We start from the raw sequence: 11,417 nt of genomic DNA, 5'->3' as shown, positions 1-11,417 counted from the left end.
GCTTCGTGATTGGCTGGCCGGAGATCCCGTCGTTTGCACGTAGAAGCGGCAACGTTGAAAGGATCCAGGTGCCCAAGGTGGGGGCTCAATTTCCCCTACTTTCCCACTTGGTTAGGAATACTCCTATGCTGGTGAACATAGCGGTACGTATGTAGGTAGGTAGGTAGGTAGATAGATAGATAGAGTGTGGTAGAGGAGTCTGGGTACATCGGGATGGACAAACGTATCATGCGGGGCAGGGCTGGGGCCGAGATGCCGGGTTGTAAACGAAACCAGTTTGCTATCCGATACGATCGAGGCAACAGTAGGTCTGCTGTTTAGCTTCCTCGCGAGATAGCGTACCCGCACGAACACGCTCTTGATAAAAATATAAACAACGGGCCTGATAATTATTACCAGTAACAGCCAACGTGTTCTGGAGGAAACGTCTTGACAGTTGCTCGGTACACATTCGATTTGTCTGCTTTGCCTGACGTTCATTGTGATCTAGGACCAATTTTTGTTTTTGGTTACTGTCATTAAACCATTTAAACTTTTTAATATATATTGGATTTTTACTTATCACAGTTGGTTCATATTACGGTGGTGAAATTGTAACGGAATAAGAACCGATTTATGGTAAACCAATAAGATAAGTTTGCTTGTCTTTATTATTTTGGATACGCAGTGATGTTCTGACAGCTGATTTAAGACACAGTGATTTTTTTTTTTTTAGTAGGAGTAATAAAGTGATGTGGTTGTAGTAAATACTAAAAAGTCACAATGACTGATGAAAATGTGGTAAGAGAATGAGCAATATGATAATAGTTTATATATATAATACGATAAATTTAATTGTGTGTAAATTAAAAACTATTGTAGAAAAAAAAGTGGTTTTGAATGTATAAAGTTGGCTATCATCCGTATTATCGTAAGATGTCAGCAGTAGCACCAGCTGGAGCTGCATCAGCGGTGACGAACACAAATGGGCCAATAGTACCAGCTCCGGTATTTGCATTGCCCACGTTGTCATTTACTGTCACCCAAGTGGCGACAGTTTGTGAAACCCTGGAAGAAAGTGGTGATATCGAGCGATTAGCTAGATTTCTATGGAGCTTGCCGGTAGCTCACCCAAACATCCAGGAGTTGAATGAAAATGAAGCAGTGCTAAGAGCACGTGCTATTGTTGCCTACCATTCTGGGCATTATCGAGAATTGTACTCGATTTTGGAGCGACATAAATTTACCAAAGATTCCCATGGAAAACTCCAGGCCATGTGGCTGGAGGCCCACTACGCTGAGGCAGAAAAGTTGCGCGGAAGACCGCTGGGTCCAGTTGACAAGTACCGGGTGCGTAAAAAATTTCCACTGCCAAGGACCATTTGGGACGGGGAGCAAAAGACTCACTGTTTTAAAGAGCGTACTCGTTCTTTGTTAAGAGAGTGGTATCTACAGGATCCATATCCTAATCCTGGTAAAAAACGAGAACTAGCCGCTGCGACGGGACTTACGCCAACACAAGTTGGCAATTGGTTCAAAAATCGACGGCAAAGAGACCGCGCTGCTGCTGCTAAAAATAGGTATGTTCAATTTTTTTTTCTCATTTATATTTTGGGCAGGATCACTTTTGTCAAAAGTGTCCACTTGTCTGTTAAATTAGTAGCAAGGAACAAGTCCTTGAAAAATATCCTTACGTGACTTTTGGGTACAATGCACCCGCATGCGAAAAAGTCTTCGCTAAATCAGTCATCCTTCTTTTTTTCAAACACGTGGAAAAATTTTTGATACTTTGGTTTTGTAGAAATGAACTTTGTCAAGATTATGAAGAATATTGTTCGTTGGTTGAGATAAATTTGATAATAATTATAAAGCATTTAGCGGTTTGTCCCTCGAGCAAGAGTTTCCCAAAGTTGTGGCATGTTATCCTTTGCAAACAAGTCTTTTGTCAGATTGTTATACACATTAGCGCATGTATGGCTCATATATATGTTACCAGCACCAGTTACCGTCTCTAGCTTCTCTAGTCCCTTATCCCAGCAGTGATGCGAAAACTACCAATACACAAACGTTGTACCGTTATACAGACGTAAAAGGACGAGGGTGGTGTAATTTCATTTTACGTCCGACGGAGGGTCGCTGCCGACGGCGAGTTCTCTCGATTTTCAAATTACGTCTCTTTCAAATTCAATTTCGCCAGCTCTTTCTACGGTTATCATAAACTTGTCCGGAAATGTGTCTTAACTTACTTTTTAACAAAAATAACAAACTCAAAAAAATTATTATTAATTGTTTTTAAATTCATTGTTATTTTTATTACGCTTCTGTTGGTATTTAATTTTAAAAATTAATCAATTACACAACTTCCATAATAGAGTTTCAAAATTTTATTTTTTAATAGATAATTAATAATTGGGTTTTATTTTTTATAATACCGTCTATTTTTTTTTCTATTTTATGAAACCGAGTTGGGGGTACAGGTGGCTTGTAATTTTGCGCGATTTAAGTCATCATTAAATTATTTGTCGATGACAATCGATTCTCAACACTGCAGGTTTTTGAAAGCCTTAAGAACTGTCTAGACTACATGCCACTAGGCCTCAGGTTGTAAACATTTTTATGCTGGGATTTCCCCGGACCTCTAAGTGATTTACGACCCGGATTTTCTCAGGCAAAACTTTCAAAAATATATACGGGTCTTAAACCATTTGAAATTGCTAAGGTCAAAAGGTATCTATATCCTTGCTGAGGTATCTGTGTCCCATAGTTATTGCAGGTATAAATTACTGGAATAAGTATGACCAGTAACTTCCCCAAAGCGTACAGTACAAAGTACAGAGTATGGAGTATAAAGTACACAGCGCATGGCGTCGACATGTAAAGCTTTACTGCTAAATGAAATCAACCGCATTCTTCAAACAATAACATTCTTAATGTTCACAAATTAATTTAATCCGAGAGAAATTCATTGAAAATCAGTCATTATGTGAAATACCTTCTATAGGTAAACAGTAATTTATATTATGTTTATTTGAGCCTCTTTCTAATTAAATAGGCGCCTGTAATTTTCAAATTTTACTGGTATGGAATTTTTTCTGAAAAATTTGGATTAAATGGGTGATATTTTAATTCCTTGTTTATGATTTTTATAAATGCATGCTACGGAAATTTAAAATAATTTCGGTTTATTTATTTCAGGAGTAATGAATGCATTTTTTAAAAATACTTCTAGTTTGAAAATTAAGTAACCATGAATAAATATTTTAGTGATGCGATTTAACAGAAACTGACCAGCTGAATTATTTTTTCGCCGCGCTTTCGGTCAGAAATTAGCCTACAACATTAAAACTCACAGTATCAATGTATATAATATGAAAAAAATATACTGAGTGGCATGGAATGAAACATGATTTCAGACTTCGAGTGACGTCAAATTTTGTAGTTTCACCCTCGTCTGAAATCGCCTTGTTTCATCACTTGACACACAATGTACTATTATTTTCGTAATTCCAATTGGCTCGGGATTACTCGGAAGTAGACTAATTTTTTTTCGTAAATAAAAATTACAAAAATTTCTCACTATTAATTCCATGTTATTTATTTTAACTAAATTTTTCTCAAAAAAAAAAAAAATTTTTTTTTCAAATTTTATAAAACAGAATAATTAATTAATTTGCGGTAAAAATAAATAAAAGTAAATGTAATAATTTCCAAGTCAAACCAAAAAAAACTAATGGGCGTGTATGCTGGTAAAAGTATACAATGTCGAAGTTATATGAATATATAACACACAAGAATTTATATAAAGGATAAAGAGTATAGTATAGAGCTTACGAGTAGGTCCTTCGGTGTGGATTCAACGCTCAGGAGTCACGATACGAGACACATACGAGTATATAAAATGATGAGTGCGAGGTATATGTCTATGGATTGCTGCAGAGCCAGTATACGTACCGGGGTAGATTTTCGCGGTCCAGCGAGCGAGTTATTCAATATGCTCAGCCCCGAAAGCCCGGAGCAATCTTCTCATATATTCTTCATCTATCTATATGCTTACATATTATATACATACATGCATATATCCACTCATACATACAGAAATCTGGCGTTGAGATCCTGCATCCCAAACACTAACACTAAAATCTTTTCTGGCCTCATCTCTTATATTTTATATCTTCTCTGCACTCAGTGATGCTTTTATATGTCTCCATCATCCTGACAGCTATCCTTGTCGTTAAATTTTCTTGATACAATCCCACTGCAAGATAAAATTTAAGTACACATTAAAAGTCATTATTACACAATTTATTTGCCCATTTCGATACTCATCGCAACCGTTGTCTCGATAGTTTTCTAACGAGACTGCAAATGTCACTCGTCTCAAGCTTTTCATAGTCACTCGCTGTCCTCGTTTCAGATGAGCCCTAGGTTATGATTTAATGGAGATAGTGTTGACAGATGTAAGACATTTTTTTTCCATTTATCAAATGAACCGACAGTTCATGTGGCATCAAAAACAAGATTCGATTTGATCGATTTATTTATATAGATGCATACCTAAATATTTAAGAGTAAAAAATATACAATAGTGTTAACAACAAAATAACATGATGGACAATGACCTGGTAGTCTTGGTGTTAGAAATAACCCGCGGGCCATGTATATCTAAAAGACAAAGACGATGATTAATTTCACGTTGGATGTCTAAAGATCATTAGTGACCGGACTTTATTTCATGACACCTGCTTCAACTCTCCTTCTGCAAACTAAAAACAAGAATAATAAGAATAAGAATATAAAAATTCGTGGCGGCTTGTGTCTGATGAATTATTGTTGTGTTATACCGGTTTCCAACTTAACATCAAATTGTCTTAACTTTTTTTTTTTTTTTTCACTATTATTCATTTCAATGCGAATTAAAATTTCATTTTTATTCACTTAAAAGAAATTCTTTACATTATTTTTAAATTTCGCTATTTCTTATATTTATATATATATAGAAATATAATAAGCGATTATTTAATTGATTACAGATTTAGCGAGAAATGTGTTTGAGACAGGTGATTTATTCCTGAATGGAAAAATAATTAGTCTTACAGTGACATGTTCACTTGCACTACTGTCTTGAAATATATATATATATATTTGTTTTTTCTCTTTATATAGTCAGTAATTGCGCACTAATATGACGGAGAGGGGATTCAGCTGTCCGTTGTTTCCGTTATGGCTTTTTGTTTCCTCAACTTTATCGAACACCCTCACAATACTAATTCACCGTTATACCAAAACATTGCATCATAACGAGTGTCACATTTGTATCATTTTATTTGACACACACACACACTAAATTGTAAGTGTATGTGTACATAACTTTTGTACATTCTGGAGCTAATGCTGTGGTTGCCTGCGTACATGATACAGCGCCATAGGGAGTCCCCCAAGCGGAGGCGTCAGGAAATATTACATGATACTGCAATGAACGGCAATATCTCACTAATTTCTTACATTACGATATATTTTTTCTTTATTGAGTCAATCAATCTTTTAAATTACTTAGGTTCTCTTGTCTATTTGTAACCAGTTACGCATGTATATTCATCCCGAGTATCATGTGAAGTAAACATGAAGACTCTACCCTTAAATCGTATTCGTGATCAGTGACGATTGAGAAAATATTGCTATTACGCATGAAGTCTGCTCTATTTATACCTATTTTCATTTTACGAAATTCAGTCGGGTGCGAATACAAAAAAAAGAGTTTCGTCGTCATAACAAAAGACAGCATAACGAAAATTTTTGTTATAGTGACAAACACACTGTAAAACATTTTTGAGTAAATGTGGATTTCAAATAAAATCCGTAATCACTCCCGATTTTTTTGTGTAATTAGCTAACAGTAACAAATCAATGTCTATAACAACACGTGGCATTGCGTCGTAATTAGGAAGTATATTTGTTATGAGAATAGATGATACACTGAAAAAAAGAAATATTTGTCCCAAATAAATCAATTTACGATCCAGACAACGTTCCAAAAATATTAAGACTACTTAAAGATAATAAATTTTAAATTTAGTTTTGATCGAATATTGACACTTAGATTTTAATTTAAGTTTGGTGTCGCTTATAACCATTGTAGTTGATGCGACTTTAAATAAATAAAAATTCAAAAAAAAAAAAAATCAATTTATTTGTGGCTTTTTTCAAATATTTCATAATGACAAATATAAATATTTGGTACAACAAAATATTACAGTTGATTCAAATAATTTTATAATTTGACAGAAATATATCATTTATTTGTGGTCAGTAATTGATATATCGCGTTACTAAAACCATAAGGGCGTATCTCAAAATATACGCCCTTTTGGTTCTGCAGAACCAAAAGGGCGTATAAAAAAACTTTTTTGCTTCAATCAATGCAAAAATGTTGACAACATTAGAATCTATTGAAAAAACGAAAGAAATTTTTTTTTTGTTTTACGCCTTTTTGGTTTTAAGAAAAAATTTTTTTAAAATCATAAGGGCGTATCCTGTTTTTTCGATTTATTATAAATTATAGGTAAGAGTAAGAAAAAAAATTGCCAGCGTAATAAAAATTATCACTCCACAATTTAATTTATATGAACAAATATTTATTTAAGTGAAAAAACAAATAAAAAATAGAGAAAAAATAAATTCATCAGGATATTAGTCCTATACCATCTCCATCGTCAGAATCATCTGTAGCTAAGAGTATGAAAAAAATTTTTTTAATTTTTTTTAGAACATAACTTGACAATAATAAAAAAATTTATAAACTATTACCATCGCTGAAAATTAATCTTTAATAATATTGATAATATTTTTGTGGGACGGTGTCTGATGCACAAAAATGATTTAGGTCATTAAACTTGCTTTGATATATTGGTATTCTAGAACCATAACAATTCTCAAGAACAACGGTAATTGATTTTTGAAAATAAAAAGAAAAAAAAAAAAAACAGGAAACAGAAAATGAAACTTTGATTGAAAAATGAAAAAATGCACCTTTGAAAAATTGAACAATCTAAATGTGCATTTTTTTAATTTGACTAAATTAAATTTCACAGCACTCATAGAATTTAGAATTTTTTCGTTCCCGAATGATACATATTTTTTACATTAATTGTTGAATTAAAAAAATTGTGACAAACTTAAGATTCGATCAAAATTAAATAAAGAAATTTGGTTTTTTATTCAAATAAATATTTGTTCAGATAAATTAAGTTGTGGAGTGATAATTCTTATTACCCTTGCAATTTTTTTTCTTACTCTGACCTATAATTAATAATAAACCGAAAAAATAGGATACGCCCTTATGACTTTAAAAAAATTTTTGCTTAAAACCAAAAGGGCATAAAACAAAAAAATTTTTTTTTTCGTTTTTTCCATAGATTTTAATGTTTTCAATATTTTTACATTGATTGGAGCAAAAAAAAAAAATTTTATACGCCCTTTTGGTTCTGCAGAACCAAAAGGGCGTATATTTTGAGATACGCCCTTTTGGTTTTAGTAACGCGATATTTGTAGTAAAGATATTAAATTTTTGACGAATAACTTAAAATTTGGCGATACTATACTTATATTTGAAGTCCTTATTTATTTGTAGCGATTGGATCATTTGTTTACCACAAATGAATCACTTCACACAATTAAACTACTCAAATATATTGTATCTTTCTCATCACAATTAAATATTTATTTGGCCGTATTCAAATATATGATATCTTTGGGTCAAATAAATATTTTTTTCAGTGTACAAATTCCACTTGCTACTCTAACAAATAAATTTTTTTAGTTTAATACAACAGTTTTGTTTCAGTAATGAATAATTCCTAACTACAAGAAACCTTTCGCAATAATTGTCATTACAACAAATGTTTCTTATTCACATATATATGTATAAAGGCAGAAATTTTTCACAAGTTGTGAAAATCTTATCTTGTGTTTAGGAAAAAAATTTTTCCGTATAATGGATGGTGTTAAGCAGTACTTAAACTTGAAGACAAGCCAGAGTAAAAGCGAATCAATGATATGAGTGAACATGTGTGCTCGTTATCCCAAGAGTTATAGGTCAATCGATACTCAAAGTATCCGACACTGGCGATTATCTGGATGACTATTATGGACGGCTAGCCGCTCATTACGTTACAATAACAAGGATCCTTCTCTGTTTTCACTGCCTCAATGTCTAATTTATTTCGATATCTATATATAAGTATATATTATTGTTGCCGATTGTTTGATAGTGAAGATGCTGTAAATGTATTGGGGATTTCCTCGAATGTTAAACAAGACTGCCACCTGTGATATTGAATTCCGGGCTATTAGATATCCAGTTACGAGGAATAAAGGAAAATAAAGGAGAAGAAGAAGAGTTTCCAGGTACCTCGACACGAGAGCCTGGATCGAGGGCACCGTCACTGTTTTAGAGACAAGGAGCGATGAGAAGGATGAGCGTTTCTTAGTTCGGGTATAGGGTATAGGAGGATATTATTGCTGGTGCGGGTGTATCGAATGTCCCATGTGGTTTCTCGTCGTCTATGGTGTCCAGCTACCCCAAAGGCTGTTTCACGGTTAATTAAGCGGCTGACAATCTGACCACAGGACGGTTTAGCGGCCCTATATTAACAAAAAGAGCCAATGAAGAGATGTAGATGCTGTCTTTTTTTATCCATATATATTTACATATATATGTATTGGGATTATAAAAAAAAATGCTTTCAATTCAATGAAGAATTCCTACGATGCTTGATATGTCTGAAGGTTTTCGTTACTGAAATGGATACCACGGTCATTGTACTGAATTGATCAACTTATTATTATTATATATAAAGGTTTATATGCATGATTGTTCTTGATGATTTTATAGATAGTACAAGTATACCTTTTTTTGTTATTTCGATCTTGGATTTTGTTGAGGAGGATATTTTACGTCTCTATAATACACAGTGAACAAACGATCCTATGATGATTTAGCAAATATATACATATTATATATAAATCTGAAGGTTTTTTTGTCGGGCCCAAGGTTTGCTGGACGACTCTATTGTTTTATGTAAACTGCTAGAAAATTATGTCTATATATATGTGGTATTTTTTCAAAGATTAATGATTTTCAAATGCTTATGTAAAAAAAATTGTTTGTGAAAAAAGTGAACGGCTTAAAAATCCATAGATAAAATAAAAATTATTCCAATGAAATTAAAATTAAGAACAGATATAGAGACTTATTGAGTTTTCTTAAAAGCGATTTAGTAATAAATATTTATAACAATATTACTGTTACAAAGATATACAATTGTAATTGTAAAATTGTTTAGGGTGTATTAGAAAGGGAGGAGAGGGAGATCCTCAAAAGGGGGTAGGATGGATTTTAACTTAGGGCAAATATACGTCTGCGAAAAGGGTGCCGACTGAAAGGCAAACAGTTTAGCTGGAAACAATTGACTGCAGATTGAAGAGGGTCGGGTAGACATCTGACGATCGATCTGCACGCGCTCTAGAGCTCTAGACTCTTCGATACAAACTTCTCTCTCATTCTCTTTTACTTGGGCTTGTCTCACGCCAAGTTACATCTGTTCGATAAAAATACATTTCAAGAGCCCACGCTAAAGAGTTGTATGTACCGTGTGTGGGTTCTTGAGTTCTCTAGATGTGTACACCCATCGAAAATCGACAATTGTTGTGTTGCCGTGTTGTGGAATGATAGAGATTCTTCACCGCGCCGTACACTTAGGGGTGAAAAAAGTCAACACACACACACACATACTTCCATGACCTAAGAGTTCATACTTTATGCAATTGCAGAAAAAAATATTTATTTCATTACTCACAAAACAGTAGGCATTTTTTATTAGCCCACTTCATGCTGGTATTATAACTGAAGTTATTTTTACGACATAAAAAAGCTTCATTTTTATTGTTAAGAATACAGAATATTATTGATTATATTCTGGATAATTTCTCAAAGGTCACATGTGACACATTTGATGTACTGACCGATATTTTATTGTGTCTTCATTCATTTTCGTCTATTTAATCATATGACACCCTATCTATTTATTTTATTGTGTTACTTAACACACTAATAATTATACCCTTGTGTTAATTTAATTAGTCGGACAAAAAAATTTTCCACTGTCTTTTCTATTGATATGAAATTAATTATTATTGTTATTATTACTTGAGCAAAACTTATTTCAATGAAAAAGAAATAATAATTAGAATATTAACAGTCTTTTTTTTTTTGCAAGCAAAATCTATTAAAGATTTTTTTGCACGGTCTCTAAAGATGAATAAGTGAAATAGGTGAATATTCACTAATTCTTACACTGTGAAAAATTTCCAACAAATTTTACTATGGGTGTATTTTAACACCGGACCATAAGAAAACTGGTACAAAATTTACAAGTATCCCATAGTAAACGTATGCGCAGACGACACAATTGGGACTTATGCGCATACGTTTACTATGGGACACTTGTAAATTTTGTCCGGGGTTACAATGCACCCATAGTAAAATTTAATGGGAATTTTTCACAGTGTAGTGTCAATCGAACCACTTTTTAAAATAAGTCGTTCGGTTTGCACTTGAAATTAGTAATATTCACTTATTTCACTTTCAATAGAGACAGAAATTTAAACTTTCAGGTATATCTGCACTGTGAAAAATTTCTATTAAATTTTACTATGGGCACATTGTAACACCGGACCATAAGAAAACTGGTACAAGTATCCCATAGTAAACGTATGCGCAGACGACACAATTGGGACTTATGCGCATACGTTTACTATGGGACACTTGTAAATTTTGTCCGGGGTTACAATGCACCCATAGTAAAATTTAATGGGAATTTTTCACAGTGTAGTGTCAATCGAACCACTTTTTAAAATAAGTCGTTCGGTTTGCACTTGAAATTAGTAATATTCACTTATTTCACTTATTCATGCTTACAGAGCGCGAATCGCGAACACGCTGTGTGTGAAATGATTGAAATTTTTTTTTCGACTAATTTTCTGATGTTAAATTATCTCGACACTTTTTTGATTACACTAAAATTAGTTACATTGTATACTAGAATAATTTCGAGCCGGTATTAACTCGATTTATTATTCCATTGATTTAAAATGAATTATTTTAATCCAAGAAAACAGTTCTGTCAGTTTTTACGTCAGAAATTTTTGAACTTTCACGATAACTTTCAAAAAATATAATAAACTAGCCTAATTTTTTTTTTATTAGCTTTGTATCTTTTGTCGCAAAATCCCTATGGAAAATCACTATTTCAATTCTTTTTGTTTAATTACAATTAATAAAAAATTAAAAACCGGTAATTCATGAAAAATATAGCTGCCATTTTAAATTATTTTTTCTTTTTTTCCTCCACCACTGGCAGCAGCACTAGCGTGACAGTGGG

At 32.9% G+C, this 11,417-nt stretch overlaps 1 protein-coding gene across 2 annotated transcripts in view; it reads left to right on the top strand.

The window, feature by feature from the left end:
• The first annotated feature begins 214 nt into the window (after positions 1–214).
• Positions 215–11,417, top strand: part of LOC103576248 (homeobox protein SIX3) — a 31,130-nt gene continuing 19,927 nt past the window's right edge. Inside the window, exons 1-2 of one of the 2 annotated variants that reach the window (XM_008556398.3) lie at positions 215–618; positions 716–1,559. In XM_008556398.3, coding sequence (XP_008554620.1) covers positions 880–1,559 — 680 coding nt within the window. In that variant the 5' untranslated portion in view covers positions 215–618; positions 716–879. Of the gene's footprint in view, positions 1,560–11,417 lie in introns of both variants that reach the window. The other variant, XM_008556397.3, reaches the window with a different exon arrangement.

This window comes from Microplitis demolitor, chromosome 3 (assembly GCF_026212275.2).
Source record: "Microplitis demolitor isolate Queensland-Clemson2020A chromosome 3, iyMicDemo2.1a, whole genome shotgun sequence".
Classification (NCBI taxonomy): domain Eukaryota; kingdom Metazoa; phylum Arthropoda; class Insecta; order Hymenoptera; family Braconidae; genus Microplitis; species Microplitis demolitor.
The sequence above is the reverse complement of the archived record's forward strand: the minus strand, read 5'-3'. Positions and strand labels throughout refer to the sequence as shown.